Raw genomic sequence first — 20,725 nt, forward strand, 5'->3', positions numbered from 1 at the left:
ATTTCGATCTGAAATTAAATCATTTTTGTTATTAATTCTAGTGTATTAGAAGACTTACTCGCAAGAAATGTTTTCACTAATGTACCAGTAAAGTTGGATGATCACTGGAAATTAAAATCGGAAATCGGAAAAAAAGCTACGAATGAAAAAGGCGAGTCTTCTCAGCAGACTTTGTTACAGCGGTGTCGGGATAAGCAAGTGATGGGCTACTTCCGACGATTCGTACACACGAAGGAACGAGCTGCACATGAAGCCGACACTTCGCCTGCAGGTGTCCAGTACCTTCTGCGACTGAGAGCCCTTGGAAGTACTGAAAATCTTTCGATACAAACGTCTACTTTGACTCCTGACGTCAATAAAAAGGCGGACGTAAACCATTAATGTAAATCCATTATCGTTAAATACCAATATTAAAAAGAATTACGCAGGGTCAACACGATTTCCCATCGACAAAATTTCCAAGTTTGTCCAGGGACATTTTCTGAATACTTTGGCATAAGCAACCAATAATATCGGAACGCTCGTAATACACCAATTGCATTTCGTTTGATTTATTGGCCGGCCGCGGTGGTCGTGCGGTTCTAGGCGCTCCAGTCCGGAGCCGCGCTGCTGCTACTGTGACAGGTTCGAATCCTGCCTCGGGAATGCATGTGTGTGATGTCCTTAGGTTAGTTAGGTTTAATTAGTTCTAAGTTCTAGGGGACTGATGACCACAGCAGTTGAGTCCCATAGTGCTCAGAGCCATTTGAACCATTTTTTTTCTTTATTGCCCTCCATTCCCCTCCCTCCCGTTCCTGCGTCAGTCCCCTTAATGTTAGGTATTTGTCTTGTACTGAAAATATCTATACTACAGTGCACTGTTGGCGGTACGCGTCGTGTGTCATGTTCGAAATCAAAAATGTTCCATTGAATCAGGCTATCCGCTGCTAACAACAGTATTACAGCGACTTCATTTTTCGCCCTCTACCTTGCATTCATTAAAGCTGCGTTCTGTCTCGATTTTTTCCAGCAGCGTTAGCTGTACGTTCACAGTTACACACAGTAGTAGGGATAGGCTTACTGATGGACAGGTGGCCGATGTGCGTCTCGTGTGAAGGGGCACTGGACGCAATGAAAGAGGGGAACAGCGGCGGTTGGACGAGCAATTCCCACAGCGACAGCAACCACGTCACAGTAGTTTCGCATCTTTCTGATCACTGTTGCATTACTCTTCATTTTGGCGGTTGCATACTACAGACTTTTTCAGTAAATAACATAATTAGTCTACATCGAGCCACCTTAAAGCATTGGTGCGTTACACCAAAATACCCCTACAATATCCCTAAACAACATCAGAAATTATATCGGTGGGGTTCGGGTTCACGCTATGGTTATTCTCGTAACACGACATTCATTCGTTAGTTTCTCTAATTCTCAATGAAAACGTCACCTTACAACCTAACGTAGACCTGTGGCTGCGCTACGGATCGGCCTGTCACCACACCTGCATCCCAAAAAACAACGTACAATTACCACCATTGTATTCTATCTCTGTTTGTGCATGTAAAAACGTCAAATGTGACGACGTCACTACGTCACAGGACAAAGCCGATGTCCAATATCAATAGCTTCACTGGCCCGACACCGTTTTCGCCGACTGTTATGTATGAGGCGGAACTGTGGGCCTCATGGAAAAAGGGTGACCCGGCTAAGTCACGCAATTTGACTCTTAGTCTGATCACGAGTTGTGGCCATTCACTGCACGCGTTGATCACGTGGGCTGATGTGAGGATGAATGAACTATACTTGACGGGATGTATCTGGAACATCTTAGGTGATTAGAAAGTTAGGAGTACAATTAAACACTTAGCTTTAATTCAGCATCAGCGGTGAACGTCGATCCTGCCTATGTACAATAATATTTACCAGTGCAGTTACAGACTGAACTGCGAATACTTCTTTACAATTCTGATTGCTTCACACATATAGATAAATTGTCAATGCATAAACTGTATGTGGCGCCTGGCTAGGTCGTAGCTACTAACCTAGCTGAAGGCTATGCTAACTAGCGTCTCTGCACATGAGATCTCTGAAGCCATAACAAGTGAACCATTGCTATTAAAGTCGGCTGTGGAACTGGCCAGTGCTCCAGCTCGTCTCGTCAGACCAGCCGAGTGGCGGCGCTCGTCCTGCTAGCGCCGACAGTGGCGACTCTCGGGTCCGGTGTGTACTGACGGACCGCGGCCGATTTGAGGCCTACAACCTAGCAACTGTGGTGCCTTGCGGTGACACCACACCGACTGTCACAGCAGGTGGGTGGGCCACTGTCTACCTGAGTTCTCTGAAGCTACACTTACATACAACAACTTTCAGTCAATTTCTCTACCGTTTTCACTCTCCAGCAGCACATAGGAAAAGTAACATGTAGATCTTTCCGTGCCAGTTATGATTCTCTCATTTTATATGATGCCTATTTCTCCATATGTAGGTTGGCTACAATAAAATATTTTCGCATCCACAGGACAAAGTTGCTGATATAAAATTTCGTAAAAAAGCTCACGCCATACCGAAAAACGCCTTGTTTCAATTCATTCCTAAACGCGTGTCATACCTGTGACACCCTCTCACCTATTTCACGGTAATAGAAAATGAGCTGCCCTTCTATGAACATTTTTGATATCCCCCGTCATTGTTATCTGGTAAGTATCCGTTACCGCGCAGCAGTACGTGAGAAGAGGACGGACAAGCATAGTGCAAGCAGTCTCTTAGGTAGATCCGTTGCATCTTGTAATCCTTCAGCCAATAAAACGCACTCTTTAGTTTCCCATCCCCACAACATTTTCTATGTCTTCTTTCCAATTTAAGTTGTTAGTAATCGCGATTCCTATGCGTGCAGCTGAGTCAGCAACCTTTAAATTTGTGTGATTCATGTTGTAACAGAAATTAGCTGATTGTTTCTACTACTCATGTGCAGGACATCACACTTTTCCATATTTAGTGTCAGCTGCCACTTTTAGCGCCATACAGATGCCTTGTGTAAGTTATTCTGCAATAGTTTATCATTTTCTGATGACTTTAATACAGGGCATCATCTGCAAACAATCTGCAGTTCCTTATATATGTTAACGATATTGGAGCCAACCTGAGCAGGTTGGCTCCCATATCGTTTACATATATTAGGAACTGTAAAATGCGTATAACACTTCGTTGGGGACCATATCGCTTCTGTTTCACTCGATGACTTTCCGTCAATTACTACGAACTGTGAACTTTTTGATACTGTCAGAAGGCTCCTAGAAATCAAGAAAAAATTAATGAACGAGAGATGCTCTGTTGATAGCAGTAATTAGTTCGTGTAACTAAAGAGCCAGTTGTGTTCCACATAAACGATGTTTTACCGACCTCTACTGGCTATGTATCATCCGATCGCCTTCTTCGAGGTATTTCAGAATGTTCGAGCACACTACGTTCCAAAATCCTTTTGTAAATCGGTCTCAGTATTATGGGATTATGGTTCAGCGGATTAGTAATATTTCCTTTCTTGTGTACTGGTGTGATATCCGCGACTTCGCTAAAAATGGAGCTATTTCATCAGCATATTCCGAAAAGAATGTAATTCGTGTACAGTCTGGACCGGAAGACTTGCCTTATAGACTTAAGTTGATTCAGTACTCCAGGATTTTTTATGCCGTGGTTGTTTCAAAAATTTGAAAAGAGTTTTTAGAGACTGTTACTAGTCACAGTACTTATTTAATAAAGCAACAAGTTTCGAGCCACAAACAGCATCTTCAGACAACAATTGCATTTCAAAAACAAGTACACATAGATACTGACGTCGTAAATTACAAACGGTCTTGGCCTGAGATACTGCCATCCTACGGAGAAAGAGAAGGATATCCTAATATGATAGAATATCGGAATATTTTTTCCGTTTGTTAGTACGCTGTACGTATAAACAAATTAAGTAATCACTCACTTTGTCAACATCAAATGCCTGTCTTCTTGTTGTATGTTCAGTTACATCCATTACTAGGCTTCTTGGATATTGTTCACGATTGTATATGAATTTGCGAAGGGCACTTGGAACCCACCATCACAATGAACTCTCCTGTGCGCTGTAAACAAGATGGCGGTCAAAACAAAAGTTGTTTCGATTCAGCTTATAACTCCTTGTCTTGCTGATACACCTGTGATGTTAGCCGCAAAATATATTACAATAAGAGAGCCTGTGACAAATTGATGTTAATATCGACAGCATAAAAACTACTTGGTACTGGAACACAGAATCATAAATATTGTTAATCGTTCCTATTTTCCATTTTAACAGTACTGAACTGAAATTGGTGAAGAAATGTGAGTTCTTGAAATTTATAATTTCGTTTAGGATCTAATTTTCACACTTTAGAACAAGGATGAATATTTCAATTTGCTCCAATACGTCCATTTTGTAATTGTTCTCAAAATTGTGCAGTACTTTAAGATCGTTGTCTGTTGCAGGACTGTGTCCTGTTTCGCCTGTATACTTCGCTGCAGCTGTTACCTTAACCTGAAGTTCGTGTTAGTGAGGGTATTGGACAAGGGTAGTCCATGCAGCTCTGTTACCTATACTGGTCTGGAGGTGTAATCTGCCAAGTAAGTAGGAGATCCACATTCGAGCCCCAGCTATGGTATAAATTTTAAATCGTTTTTTCAGCTTCAAACATTATCGTATTTACAGTTTTATTTTGCGACACTGTTGACATGTACAGTACAGGGCGAACCAAGTCAGTTTTGCCCAGCAACTGAGTACGATATGTAAAGTACGCATTAAATGAGGAGCAAGTTTTTGAAATAAATGTATTCAGATTTCTCACACATATGGACAATTTCTTTTATAGAAAGCTTACAGTATATTTTACCAAGTACTCATCCAGTTTTACTAATACCCATTTCAAAAGAGCCACTACTGTCTTGTAGAAATATGTAGGCAACTGGCAATAGTTTCCCAGCAACAGTAACAGCATACTGCATGCGGGTCGTTTACTTTGTTCAAATTGAAAATAAAGAAAAATTGGAAAAGTTTCCATATAGGTACTTGAACCTATGATCCTTAGATTACTACTCTGCAGCTATCCCGCTGTGCCCACTGCTGCCTGTAAACTACGATAACATCAATGTTTCATGCCTCGTCCAAACCACGCCAAGAATGCTGTTTTTTCTTACCACATTTGTCATTTTCATTTCTGTCGAAGCCCTGTATGTACCATAAATTTGGACGAAATTGGTTATGACGACTTGGTGCTGTCGCCTTGGAACCATAACAAAACAGTACAGCCGCTTTATATGAACCAAATGAGTGATAATTAATTTAAAGAAAGATTTACGTAAACAGCAGACTAACAACAGAGGTAAAAATTCCCTCATGTTGTGTTATTCTTCTCTTGCTCCTCAGAATGAACACAGCACATACCATGACCATATAGAGCAACTAAGAGCGACTTACGCGAAAATGAGCAAAATTGTGAACATTTTTTTATTAGATCTTCATTTACTACATGCTATTGAAATTTCAATTCCTGAATATTACATTCCAATTCCACACCTTAAGTCTGATAATAATTATAATCAACAAAAACTTGCACGGGTCCACGCATCTTTGTTGATCTGTATTTTCTCATATTGATGCGGTGTTTTCTTCCAGTTTTATGCAGTCACAATGTGGGGGTATTTAGCAGATATAGAACTTCTATAAAAGTGTGTCAACGGAAAACTAAAAATCCTAATGAAAGTTACAGTTCTGTGAAAGGAAAACTGTGCCCCAAGACAAAATTTGTTTTCCCAACTGCGATGGAGCTGCAGCGTATGATAATTGTTTAGCTTTTGAGTGTGCTAATTGCGGCATACTACTGACTCTACAGAGGCTAGGATTTGATCCACGCTGTCGGTTTTGAAGGAAATCGATGACAGAAGGGTTGATGCAGCTGACGTTACTGTTACTGGGTTTGAAAATCAGGTTAACCTAAAAGGAGAAGCAAAGAAACGACTGCTTCAGAATGAAGAGGTGACTGCATATACTCTAGTTCACTCGGCAATGTAAGGCCTAATAGAAACACTGTCAAATCTTCGATTCACGTTTCCCGTAACTTTCATTTTGGCAACTTTATGTACCTTTTCCTCACAAACCAATGGCACAATATAGTAGTCAAATTTGGCATGCAATTAGTCAGCAGTACAGTGAAACACTCTATTGAAGGAATTGTACCTCACAAACCAATGACACTATATAGTAGTCAAATGTGGCATGCAATTAGTCAGCAGTACAGTGAAACACTCTATTGAAGGAATTTTCATTCATTATAGTAGTAAGACATTTGCGTAAGAGGAAAGCTCTAAGATTTACAAATTTTTTCACAGAAATTTGGAGAGCTGTAAAAAGCTGCCAAAATAAGATTTCAATATTAGGTTCCACAGATATTTGTAATAATAGTATATCAAACTTTGTACAAGAATAAATTAATTTCGTTCCAACAGATTTTCGAAAACGAAATATTTGTACTCACCTTGTTGAAAATATTTCAGTTGTTTAACGTATGTGTGTATCTATATAGCATTTCTTAACAACTGAGGCTAATTTAGTTGCATTGCCTTGAAAACATTGGACTTCATAAGGGATTTTTTTTTAAGTATTGCAACTTTACGTACGTCCCTCCTTAAGCCATGTGTACTTTTGTTAAATGTTTTTTGTTGTGGCATCCTAGGCTGAAGATAAGCTTAATACCTCGAAACATGTTGCTTCGTTAAAAAATTTACACAAATCAATAAAAATTAGTGACTGCTAGGGGTCTTTGAAACACCTTTTTGTACAGGGTGCGGAGCTTAAATCAGCACAAATTTCACTCTAAATTTCCCGCCATGTCGTAGTTGCGCCGGAGATCGCCATTGGCGTTCTTGAAAGCCATAGGGATCTAGTAAACAGTCATAACCTCAAAATGGCCACGATGTAACGCAGAAGTGCGAAGTACAGCCGAAGAGCTGCGATTATCGCAAGTCTTCGCAGTGGGCGTTTGTCCACTGAAATCACTGAAACAGTTCGATTCTTCGGATACCCGAGATCAGAGGGTGGTATCACGGCACCACATTTCTTTGAAAAGGGACAAACTGTCACAAAAGAAATTTATCTACAAGTTCTGACGGATGTCGTGAAATCGTAGACGGTAACTGTGGCCTCGGGGAGACAACATGTCTTCCAACAGGACGGTGCGGCTCATGCGAGTCATTTAGTACAGAACTGGCTCTCGGAAAAGGCTGACACGTTCTGGCCAAACGAGTTCCGGCCCCCGGGTAGCCCGGATTTGAACAGCCTCGACTACTGCGTGTGGTGCGTAGTCGAAAGAGTTGCCGGCAAGACGAGGGACGCTGATGTTGCGCCTCTGCGCACCGCTATCGAAGCAGTATTCGTGAATACGAACAGCACTGTTGTAAAGAGTGCGTGCGATCGCTTCAGCGAAATGCAGGAAGATCTGCCGGGGATAGGCACTTGGTACAGGGAGTGGCAACTGACCCTTAACACAGACAAATGTAGTGTATTGTGTGTGAATACATAGAAAGAAGGATCATTTATTGTATGATTATATGATAGCGGAACAAACACTGGTAGCAGTTACTTCTGCAAAATATCTGGGTGTATGCGTGTGGAACGATTTGAAGTGGAATGATAATATAAAATTAATTGTTGGTAAGGTGGGTACCAGGTTGAGATTCATTGGGAAAGTCCTTAGGAAATGTAGTCCATCAACAAAGGAGGTGGCTTACAAAACGCTCGTTCCACCTATACTTGAGTATTGCTCATCAGTGTGGGATCCGTACCAGATCGGGTTGACGGAGGAGATAGAGAAGATCCAAAGAAGAGCGGCGCGTTTCGTCACAGGGTTTTTGGTAAGCGTGATAGCGTTACGGAGATGTTTAGCAAACTCGAGTGGCAGACTCTGCAAGAGAGGCGCTGTGCATCCCGGTGTAGCTTGCTGTGCAGGTTTCGAGACGGTGCGTTTGTGGATGAGGTATCGAATATATTGCTTCCCCCTACTTATAGCTCCGGAGGAGATCACGAATGTAAAACTAGAGAGATTCGAGCGCGCACGGAGGCTTTCCGGCAGTGGTTCTTCCCGCGAACCATACGCGACTGGAACAGGAAAGGGAGGTAATGACAGTGGCACGTAACGTGCCCTCCGCCACACACCGTTGGGTGGCTTGCGGAGTATGGATGTAGATGGGTAGATGGAAAACTGGAGGCGTTCATCGCGGATGAAGGAAGTTACACCGAGTAATGTTACTCTTGATAGATACCACTTCTTATACGTAAAAGTATTTTCATTTTCGTTTGTATTTTCTTTTGACAAATTTGCTTTTAAAAAAGAAAGTTTGATTTGTTCGGATTTAAGCGCCGCGCCCTGTCGGCCGGAGTGCCGTGTGTCGCGGCAGCAGCGGGCAGGCAGTCAGGGTGCAGTGCAGAGTGTGGTTGCTCACCCGCGCTGGCGGCCCACAAGATGGGCTGGCGGCCGTCGCGGTCGCGCACGTTGACGTCGAGGCCGGGCGCCTGCAGCAGGCGGCGCAGCACGGCCAGCCCGAAGCGCACGTCGTTGCCCATCTCGGAGTGCGGGCCGCACATCTGCGCCGCGTAGTGCACGGGGAAGCCGCCGTGCACGTCCGCCGAGGACGCGGGCGCGCCCGCGCTCAGCACGATGTCCAGCGCCTCCACCTCGCCGCACACTGCGCACACACCACGCCCACACACCGTGAACACACCTCGCACACCTCTGCACCGCAGCAGCAGCCTTCAGCCTTCACTTAAAAAGTTTCTCTTGTACTGAGGAGACCACCCGGTAATTGTGCAGCACTTTCTTTACTGTTGACCGAGGACACCTGGGTGCAAGTAAATACAGGAGAGGAGACTAGATAGAACACAGTTCAAATGTGTGTGAAATCTTACGGGACTTAACTGCTAAGGTCATCAGTCCCTAAGCTTACACACTACGTAACCTAAATTAGCCTAAGGACAAACGCACACACACCCGTGCCCGAGGGAGGACTCGAACCTCCGCCGGGACCAGCCGCACAGTCCACGGCTACAGCGCCCTGGTCCGCTCGGCTAGTCCCGCGCGGCAGAACACAGTTCCACACCAGATATCTATGGGTCACTCTCCACCGTGCTTTCAAGCAGCACCCTCCCAGTGTAAAACAAAAACAACACACTGTAAGCGTATTGTCATATCGCTGGCTAAGTTCTGGCGTATCTTCGCGGCGAGCCGCGTCTGTAGAGAGTCGAGCGCGGGACACCGTACTGTTATGTTGTGTAGTGTCTAGCTCTGCATGTCAGAGGCTTTTTTAGTATTCAGGTTGAAGTGTTTGCTACAAGTGCTGTCACACTAAAGTGATGAAATATGGAAGTCATTCAAGGAAAGTGCGTCAAGAAGTAATGAAAAAAATTAGCAGTGCCGTCGATAACGTATTTATGTTTCCCCTCGTTGCGTGTCGCACAGCATCTGCCATCCGCGTCGTATTCCGTCTCCCACAATGAGCCAATGTGAATCAGTAAAAATTAGTAACCATAAAAGAGTGTAGTCAAGTGACAGCGTCTTGTAGCGAGTGTGAGGACGTGAGTTCGATCCTCGCGTTTCTGCATTATCAACAATCAACCGCGCCGCGACGGTTACGCGCACGCTCGTACAAGTGAGAACTGAGAACTGAAAAATTAACTTTACGAACAGTGTTATATCATTACTAGTGACAAGGAGGACTATTACCTGATATCTGTATGTGTGACGAGCGTAAGAGCTTCCGTTCGATCATTCGGCTTCCGCATCATCAAAATAATCACCCGCGTCGTGTCGGTTACGCGTACGCTCGTCTAAATGATATTTTGTGGACTGTTAACCATCCATTAATTGGGATAACACTTCTGAATTAGAATGTAAACAGTGCAACCTGCGATTTTCCTTTAATCGTCTCAGAATATAGTTGTTCATATCAGACGTCGAACAGTGTTGTGTTTTAACGTTGAGTGACTCCCCTTATTCGCTTGCATTTTTTCGATGTATGATTTCAGGCAAGCCAACAGCCAGTCGCGACTACGGAGCAGAACAGTACGACCGCCGCGGGATTACCAGGTACGTGGTGCGGACAAGGCGCACGGTCGAGAAAAGCAACAGTCCGAAACGACAAAGACAGTCAGTAAATGTACAACCCACCACCCATTCGTACTCCCGGGCGTGTTGAACTGCGGGAACACCCTGAGATGCAGCACCTACAAATAATTATTTAAATAAAAATAATTTTTTAGTACAACATTTTCCTAATGAAAGTATAATCTACAAAATAATTTCTCCTGGTCCCACACAGATTCCTAATCCCACACAGATAGTACTAAAAAATTCTGAATGCGAATTTTTAAATAGGTATGAAATAACTTCTACGATTTAAAACAAAAAACACGAGGCACACGTAATAGATAACGGTAAGGAGGTAAACTGTCGTGCATCAGTTAATAAGTAGTGTAATACTAAGCAGATGAAAAATCCATGCCTGAGTTATGTATTACTACATCCGCCCTCGTCTCCCCCGCAGCCCCGTTTTTCGTTTTAAATTTGATAAGTAGTTTCGTAGTTATTAAAAACTCACGATAACAAATTTTCAGGACTATCTGTAACGGGTTGCCGGCCGCTGTCGTCGAGAGGTTCTAGGCGCTTCAGTCCGGAACCGCGCTGCTGCTACGGTCGCAGGTTCGAATCCTGCCTCGAGCGGTGTCCTCAGGTTAGTTAGGTTTTAAGTAGTTCTAAGTTCTAGCGGACTGATGATCTCAGATGTTAAGTCCCATAGTGCTTAGAGCCATTTTAACCATTTGTAACGGGTTAGGAATCTGTCCGTGGCTAGGAGAAATTATTGTATACTTTTTACTCTGATTTATAAACGTGGTTTATTAAAAGTTCATTTTTATTTAAATACCTATTTTCTACTGTTTAGTCTGGTGTATACCTAATTTTTCGGTTTCTTTTAAACATTTTGATGAAATTATAAGAAACATGTGGTAAATTTTACGTTTAGTTCAGTCTTTTTACCTTATAATTTTCTGGAGTAGACTACTGTTACACTTACCTACTAATGACATGTCTGCTTAGTTGCTATTTTCCTAAAAAAATAATCTGAAAGCAAGAGAAACGAAATTTAATTTGATTTATATGAGATATTTATTTCAGTGCTAGTTTCAAAGTTGTACCCATATGTCACAAATAGAGCACACATCTCCTCGTCCCCCAAATGTCCATCTTCTCCTCCACCGTTCCTTCATCTATCTCCTCCCACACTTAACCCATCTCCTCCTCGCCCCCCCCCTCTCTCTTTGTCCATCGCCTCCTTCCTCTTCTATCTGCCTCTCTCTCTCTCTGTCTATCTGCTCCTTCCCCCTCTCTCTCTTAATTTTCTCCTCCCACTCTCTGTGCCCACTTCCACACCTCTCTCTCTCGATCCATATCCTTCTCTGTCGCCTCTTCTCCTCCCTTTCTCTCTCTTCTTCTTCCTTCCGTCGATCCGTCCATCTCCTGCTCCCCCTTCGTCCTGTCCATTTTATCCTACCTCCTCTCTCTAGCCATGTCCTCCTCCTACCCTCTCACTACTCAGCTGTGCTCATCGCACATATACCCCCTCAATTGCATTCTGATACTACCTGCATAACATCTTGGTCATGCAAAGCAAACTTGCGCTACCAATCTTTTTCACCCCGACTGTGACCCCTACCTATTGTACTATCATCCATTTTTGGGCTACGTTTAAAATTTCAAATCTCTAACTGACCAGGTAGTTGAAAATCAATTGTAAAATTTGTACCAAACGGTCGGACAAGAAAGCGACGAAATAAACACGTGGTAAAACCAGCTAACTTTGTGTCGTGTAGCAGCTGAATACGCTAGCCCGGTTGGATACAATTCCTTCGATGCTATTCGAGTAGATACACCTCTCAATGAACTGTCGGGACGTGTTACTGCATGTGTACAACCCATTCCGTGGGATGGACACCATTTACCTGGGATTGCGCCTCCACACATGATGCGTGAGGTAGGTACATGCAGAGACAAGTATAAGCTGTCTGTTCCCCATAAACGCCCATTATACGGTCACAGTTCTCTTCCTACAAGAATGCCATCTGGAAAAGTTTCTTCAAGTCAATACATAGCACTGGTTAACAAATCTGTTCTCGATTACATATGTGGAAGATGAGTTCTGAACACCATGGGACAACACCACCGGAAAATCTACAGTCGGTTTCACATAAGTATGACCTGTGTGGAAAACTCTGAACGGTCTCAGAACATCGGTTGCAACTTCTAACGACAATTTGCAGAAGTGAGGTTGTTCTAGATCGTCAACTCTTTGTTAGTGCGAAGTTCAACAACATACAGAGCACTTACACCAGTGTAGACTATGTCTTGCAAGATGCATCGTTGAAGACCTGCTGTCTGCAAGCTCTGAAGCCATAGTGATTGACAAATACTGTGCTAACGTTGCTTACATTGTCGTCTTTGTCTTTACTTCTCCTTTTACAACTTTTCGTTAAGATATTCTTCAAATTGAAACTCAACATCACTTACAAAGTGACCGTGACTGTGGAGCTCAGCAAACTCCACCAAGGTGGGCTATGTTCCACAAGATGTACCGCAGTCTTGAATTTTTAAATTAGCATTTACTTTGTAAGTGCTTTATGTTTGCCGATGACGTTGTAATTCTGTCAGAGACAGCATAGGAGTTGGAAGAGCAGTTGAACGAAATGGAGTATCCTGAAAGGAGAATATAAGATGAACATCAACAAAAGCAAAACGAGGATAATGGAAAGTAGTCGAATGAAATCAGGCAATACTGAGGGAATTAGATTAGGAAATGAGACAAAATAGTAGACGAGTTTTGCTATTTGGACAGCAAAGTAGCTGATTATGGTCGAAGTAGAGAGGATATGAAATGTAGACTGGCGATGCCAAGAGAAGCGTGTCTGAAGAAGAAGAATTTGTTAACATCGGGTATAGATTTAAGTGTCAGGAAGTATTTTCTGAAAGTATTTGTATGGAGTGTATAGTCATGTAAGGAAGTGCAAAATGAACGATGAACAGTTTAGGCAAGAAAAGAGAAGCTTTTGAAATGTGGTGCTAGAGAAGAATGCTGAAGATTAGATGGGTATATCATGTAACTAATGAAGAAGTACTGACTAGAACTGAGGAGAAAAGAAATTTGTGGCACAAGCCGACTAGAAGGAGAGATCGGTTGGCAGAACACATTCTGGGACATCAAGGGATCAACAGTTTAGTACTGGAGGGAAGCGTGGGGTTAAAAATCGAAGAGGGAGACCAATAGGTGAATGCAGTAAGCAGATTCAGAAGGATGTAGGTTGCAGCAGTTACTTGGAGATGAAGAGGCTTGCACAGCATAGAGTAGCATGGAGAGCTGCATCAAACCAGTCTCTGGACTGAAGACCACAACAACAACATGTATGTATCTCACATACTCAACTTTGATGCTTTTGTCAAGAATAAATAAAATGAAAACTACAAAATTACGGTTACTTATACTGTGCGATCTGATGTTTTCCCAACGTATTTGTAATTCATAAAATTCTCGGGTGTGAGGCCGGGTGACGTTGTAGTTCCTCCACGATGTTTCGGCAAACAGACCTGTTGCCATCTTCAGGTGTTCCCTGATTAATGATTCTCCGGCGTCGTATGTGTGCTGGCCGCTTCCCCCACCAACACCCCGTTCCGCTCGCTATCCGCGCGCATACCACCATCCGGGAACTCCTCTTTCTTCTCAGGTTCAGTGCAGGGTTGCACGCGTAACTGAGTTGTAGGCCGCTATCTTTATTAATTAGACCATCTTGCAGCCCAGTTCAGATGGCCTCTTCAATTACGCAGTTGCAGAAGGAGCAGCATTACCTAAGTATTTTGGTGTTCTCGTGTTCCTTAGTATGGCCAGTTTTAGACTATGGTCGGTCACTACGTTCTTAACGGAGCTATGGCTAGCTCACACCGCTGTCTTCCACAGCTCTTGCAATTCGAGGCGGTGGTAATGAAACGAGCTTGCCCCAGTTTGCGGGTGAACAGGTCTTCACGACCGTAATTTGGTCACCTGTCGAGTGTTCGACCATGTAAGTCGTCGGCGACGTTCCTGTCTGCAGGGAATCCCTGATCTCTTGGATACTGGGAAAAGGAGTCAAGGTAACGCAATTCTAACAAGCAGTACTTCTAATAAGCGGTAACAAAAATATTGATGTATTCTGAAATTAGAATTAAGCAAAAGTAAATGGCCGAGGGCAGCCTTCGCTGACGTCACACAAAGATAAACGACATGGGGGACATGCGTTGAAACGATAGCTCGGTACGATGAAACTGAGACAAGATACCAAGCGAAGAGAGTAGATCAAGGTGATAATGGGGGAGGACCCAGAGAATCTTACCACACAGCAGGCGCCGTAGCAGTTCTTCGGCAGAAGCGCGAGATACACGGAGCCTGGGCCAAACTATGGAAAAACCGCGAGAAGCGCATCGTCGAACATTATAAGTGCAGATTCTAGCCGAGGCCGCAGGTTGCACTGTTGTTGTCACCACGGAGGCTACCTCTTCAATACGTCTCAAGCGTCAGTCGTGGTCAGAACTGTGTTCTGCGTAGTGGTGAGTGCATTATGTGGGAGCTAAGTGAACTCGAAGGTGGGCAAATTGTTGGTGTTCGTATGGTAGTTGATCCCGCAACCGAGGAAGCCAAAGTATTTGGTGTTTCAAGGGGCACCGCATCGAAGATTTATACCGCATACAGAGAAAGAGGAAAAACATGGTCCGCGAAATGACGCCGACAATAGTGTGTGTTGAATGATTGTGACGCACGATCATCGAACAGGACTGCGGCAAAAAATAAGACGTCAGATGCAAAAGTCACCGCAGAAAAACAAGAAAGTCGGTGTAAACACAAACATTGTAGATACTGTCTGAAATACGAGCACAACCACTCATTAGTCAAATCTTAGCGCTTAACAATTCCAAAAATAGTGTGCACGGGCTGCTACCAATATTTATTAGGTTTTAGAAATGAACACCAAATGTCAGTGTCTCCTGTCTCACAGCACAGTTTCTACTACTACTGTCTCCTCTCACTGCCACTGTTCCGTCTTAGTCTCTTACTGCCACTATCACATTCGTTCCTCGCCTTGGCTGATGTCTCTTCTCACTTTGACTACCTCTCTCTTCCTCGTTGTCGTTGACATAGACTATGTCTCTTATTATCACTGGCTCTCACCCATTTCCACTGTCTTCCTTCACTCTACCTAACAGTTCTGTCACTGTCAACCATGTTCGACTGACACTGAGTCCCTCTCTTTCTCTCACACTACCATTCTCGCCTTCGCTCTTTCTATATCACAACCATTAACTACAGTCTGTGTTTCACATAATAAATAACAGTATCACGGTAAGGAAAACAAAATTATTTCACAAAAATTACTCTATTGGTCTGTGTCACGAAGTATCAGAAAACTATTCTGTAGAAATATCTGATTTTCAGTCGGCAATCACACTTTGTTGTGTCAGTACTGCATAACGCTTTTCACAATATGAATATTAGAACCTCAGATACAAATTTGCTTATGTGGTAACCTATGAAATGCCGCCACAGTTTACAGAAATTAAGAGAATTATTACATTAATATCAGTTAAATTTTAGGGAAAATGGTCGTTTTCGAGGGCGAGAAGAGAGTAAGACACCATAAAATTTGTGCCTGCTAGCCTTCTTTACCTGCCACGGTAAATGTAATGCACCGACATCCTGTGACCATGTTTTACTCGTTCATCTACACCGAGCTGACGCAAATCGTGGAATACCTCCTAATATCATATCGGACCTTTTTTTGCCCGGTGTATTGCTGCGACTCGACGGAGCATAGATTCAACAAATTGTTGGAAGACCCCTGAAGAAATATAGAATCATGCTGCTTGTATAGCTATACATCATTGTGAAAGTGTTGCCGGTACAAGATTTTGTGCACGAACTGACATCTCGATTACGTCCCATAAATGTTCAATGGTATTCATGTCGAACGATTTGGGTGACCAAACCTTTCTCCCGAAGTGTGCAGAATGTTCTTCAAATCATTCGCGGCCTGAGGACATGCCGCATTGTCATTGCGTCGTTGCATGGGAACATGACATCCATGAGTGGCAGCAAACGCTCTCCAAGTAGGCGAATATCCATAGGACCCAGTCCATTCCATGTAAAACAGCCCACACCATTACGGAGCTACCAACAACTTGAACAGTGCCTTGTTGACAATTTGTTTCCATGACTTCGTGGGACGTGCGCCACACTCGAAGTCTACCACCAGCTCTTAGGAACTGAAATCGGGACTCGTCTGATCAGGCCACGGTTTTCCAGCAGTCTACGGTCCAATTGATATGGTCACAATGCCGAGAGGAGCGGTGCAGGCGACGTCGTCCCTTCACCAAAGGCATTCGCGTCGGTCGTCTGCTGCCATAGCCGACTAACAGCAAATTTCGCCGCACTGTCCTGACGGATAAGTTCGTCATACGTCCAACATTGATTTCTCCGGTTACTTCAAACATTATCGCCTGTCTGTTAGCAAACGCCGCTGCTCTCGGTCCTTAAGGCGAAGCTGTCGGCCACTGTCTTTTCCGTTGTGAGAGGTAGTGTCTGAAATTTAGTATTCTCGGCGCACTCCTCACACTGTGGATCTCGGAATATTGAATTCCCTAATGATTTAGCAAATGTCCCATGCGACTACGTGCAATTACCACTCCGCATTCGAAGTCTGTTAATTCCCATCTTTCGGCCATAGTCAAGACGGAAATCTTTTCAAAATGGTTCAAATGGCTCTGAGCACTATGGGACATAACTTTTAAGGTCATCAGTCCCCTAGAACTTAGAACTACTTAAACCTAACTAACCTAAGGACATCACACACATCTATGCCCGAGGCGGGATTCGAACCTGCGACCGTAGCGGTCACGCGGTTCCAGACTGTAGCGCCTAGAACCGCTCGGCCACGACGGCCGGCGCTAATCTTTTCAGATGAATCACTTGAATAAAAATGACAGCCCCGCCAATGCACTGCCCTTTTATGCTTTCTGTACGTGATGTTGCCGCCATCTGCATATGTACATATCGCTATCCCATTGCTTTTTTCACCTCAGTATATACATAAATATACATCTATATTTATACTGTGCAACTCATCTTTGTAAGTTAGCGGGAGTACGTCTGATAGCACATCCTCTAACTGCTGTTCTATTCGAGCATTACCCTCCGCCACACACCGTCAGGTGGCTTGCGGAATATGGATGTAGATGTAGATGTAGATGTAGAACACCTGCCAGTGAAGCTGTGGACGACCTCCTGTTTCTCTAGTTTACCCTCCATGGTCACATTGCGACATTTACGCGTACGTGTGTACATTTTCACACTTCTTGTAACACCGAGCGAGATGGCGCAGTAGTTAGCACACTAGACGCGCCTTCGGTAGGTCGACGGTTGAAATATACGTCAGGACATGGAAATTTAGTTTTCGCTTAATTTCCCTAAACGGCTGCAGGAAGCCGCCAGGATGGTTCCTCTGAAAGGGCACGGCCGACTTCCTTGCCCACCCTTGAAACATTCCGAGCTTATGCTCCGCCTCTAACGATTTAGATGTCATCGGGATGTTACACTTTAAGCTTCGGGACTTCTTGTAACTTACCATTTCGAAATTTCGAGAATAAATCAATCCATGACTCTGCTGGGGTGTGGCTCCCATGAACTAAAGCTTAAAGCTTGGTTCCGAACACCGCTCGTCTTATTTTTGATACCTTTTCCGAAAAGCCTTTTGGGGCAGTTGGTGCATTTAAATAGAAGCACGAGGTCAAAATATATCGATTCAGGTAATTAGTTTCACTTAAAAGACGACTTTTCAATACTTACTTGAATGATACCTGCTTTGTCTCCCACGGGGAGATGCTTGATAAGAAATAATAAGACACAGGTAAACAAGAACAAGCGTTTACTACGATCACAGTAGAAAGATTTAATAACAAAGGAAAACTTTTCTGCGTAAAAAATAATACAACTTCTCAGACAGTAATAGGCATACGCCTGGAACACACAGTGAATAAACGTGGTGGAACGTGAAGACTGTGAACTGACAATCCCTAACGAAAGAGGTTGAGCTTTCGGTGTAGTTGGCAGACAGGTACATCTCGGGATATCGCTGGAAAGTCGTAAGTCCCGCTGCACTGGCTTCCAACGGGGCTCTGATGGGCTGCTAAGAGTCAGAGCATGAACTGGCCCAGGGCTACGGTGAACCGAACTACCAACGTGTTGGCTTCCGCCGCCCTATATAGCCGGGGCACGCAGGAATTCGTGCCGATCCAGTTCCACACACGTGACACGGCGAAGGAAATAGTTCGTGTCACGGAGGACCCCCGCCGGCGCTTGTCTTGCCGTCTGTCGTACTTCTTGTAATCGACGCAGTCCGGTGAGGCAACACCTTGTATATATGCAAACCCGCGATACTTCAGTGTCTGGGCGGTTGCCGGTTTATTTAGGCGAACGGCAGATACCTACTCGTGATTCAGTTACACAGTACATACCAGTCGATGGTATAACCACTCTTTTAATTAAGAACAATATTATCAGGCTTCTTTTCATATAGGGGAGAGGTGATCGATAATATCGATAATAGTTAACAGCATTAAAAAGGTTTCAATTAACATTATCGATATATAATCTCTAATCCGAGTAACGCCCGCTGCAAAGAAGCACTTCAGGGAAATCAAAGAGGGTTTAACGCGGCTATTTTTGTTTCTAAATCCTACTGTATAAACTGTGCGCGGGTATTGTTAGTTCTCTTGTCTTGTTTTCTGCACTCTGAATAAGTCTACGTAGCTGCGGCGTGTGACTTAGCGGGAATTTCCGTGTGATATGCTGCGGAAGGGATCAGGGCACTTTTGTTAAATTGCAAGAAAATTGACTATAGTTAATTTATACGGGACGAACTTTTGCCGTAAGGTCACGGACAGAATATCTGAGGAATTTTGTGCGCGAGGAAAAGTAGCGCTCAGTATTAAATTCTTTTAACTGATAACAGGATCTGTAGACTATACGAAAGGACGTTAAATTGAATATAAGAACGGAACTGGACACTTAGCTTTGTGAAAATAAACGCGTACGAAGTCTGGATGACTGTATCGACATAGTAATGGACCATAGTCCTTGCTATATCATCATCGGGTGACTATCTATAAAAATTACGGACATTTTAGTTGCCGTAATTGCTGAGAGTAATATACAAAACGCAATCATTTATGATCATTTAATTAATAAGTCGAGTTCCACGTTGGGCGGCAGTTGTAGCTGCTTTCCTTCGATCTGCTGCCGTCGACTTCTGTGACGTATGATGTTTATGATGTTATCTAGTGTATATGCTTCACTATAATGGCGACTTAATTTCAGGTTTTCATGATAATTAATGTTACCTTTTTGCTCAGTCGATCACCCTTCATTTGTTGCTGCGTTACCGAAGACACGATAGATAACAATGTCTTTGGGTGTTGTTTATTAGTTACTAATTACAGGTAATTATCGAAATCACTTTAGTTTTTTCTATTATTAACATTCACTAAAAATTAAATGGTCATGAATGATTGCGTTTTGTACAGAGGGAAAAAGGGGGTGGATCCTACAACTACTCTCAGCAATTACGGCAACTAAAATGTCCGTGATTTTTATAGACCGTCACTCAACGATATTATAGCAAGGACTATGGTGCATTACTATACGTCGATACAGTCACTTATTTTCATAAAGCTAAGTGTCTAGTTCCGTTCTTATATTCAGTTTAACGTCTTTTCGTATAGTCTACACATCCTGTTATCAGTTAATAGAATTTTATACTGCGCGTTACCTTTTCTTGCGCACACAATTCCTCAGATATTCTGAGTCCGTGACCGTATGGAAAAAATCTGTCCCGTATGAGTTGACTATAATCAATTTTCTCGCAATTTCACAAAAGTGCCCTGATCCCTTCCGTAGAATATAACACGGAAATTCCCGCTGAGTCACACGCCGCAGCTACGTAGACTTATTTAGAGTGCAGAAAACAAGACAAAAGAGCTAACAACACCCGCGCACGGTTCATACAGTAGGATTTAGAAACAAAAGTAGCAGCGTTGAACCCTCTTTGATATATCTGAAGTGCTACTTTGCTGCTGGCGTCATTCTGATGAGATATTATGTATCGATAATTTTAATTGAAACCTTTTTAATGCTGTTAACCATTACCGATATTATCGATCACGTCTCCCATATATGAAGCGAAGCCTGATAATAGTGTTCTTAATTCAAAGAGCGGTTGTAATGGTCAGATTGAAAAGGAGGCTATTGCTGGTTTGTACGTAGTAACTCTCAATCAGTTAAATTTATGAGATGATTACTAATTAAATCAATTAGATTACACTGAATTACCGGGGTATAATCTTTCTGATTAGCATCCGATCACACTCGGAATAAAACTTTCGTATTAACAGAAGCGAAAACATTAAGAAACCAAATAGTCAAATCAGATAGCTCTGAGGAAGCCAGTTGGATGTAAAGAACACGATTTTAAAACCATTTACATTTATTCACGAATAAAATCACAAGTACTTCAGTTACTAACAATAATAATCATCATCACAGAAATGTTTGATTCTCCTTGTAG

At 43.1% G+C, this 20,725-nt stretch overlaps 1 protein-coding gene across 1 annotated transcript in view; it reads right to left on the reverse strand.

Moving 5' to 3' along the window:
* LOC126163859 (serine/threonine-protein phosphatase 6 regulatory ankyrin repeat subunit A-like) overlaps nt 1–11,119 on the reverse strand; it is a 69,090-nt gene extending 57,971 nt beyond the window's left edge. Inside the window, exons 1-2 of the mRNA XM_049920192.1 lie at nt 11,107–11,119; nt 8,482–8,724 (exon numbers count right to left, since the gene is read on the reverse strand). Coding sequence (XP_049776149.1) covers nt 8,482–8,724; nt 11,107–11,119 — 256 coding nt within the window. The remainder of the gene's footprint in view (nt 1–8,481; nt 8,725–11,106) is intronic.
* Between the last annotated feature and the right edge of the window lie 9,606 nt (nt 11,120–20,725).

The sequence above is a fragment of the Schistocerca cancellata genome, chromosome 1 (assembly GCF_023864275.1).
Source record: "Schistocerca cancellata isolate TAMUIC-IGC-003103 chromosome 1, iqSchCanc2.1, whole genome shotgun sequence".
Taxonomy (NCBI): Eukaryota; Metazoa; Arthropoda; class Insecta; order Orthoptera; family Acrididae; genus Schistocerca; species Schistocerca cancellata.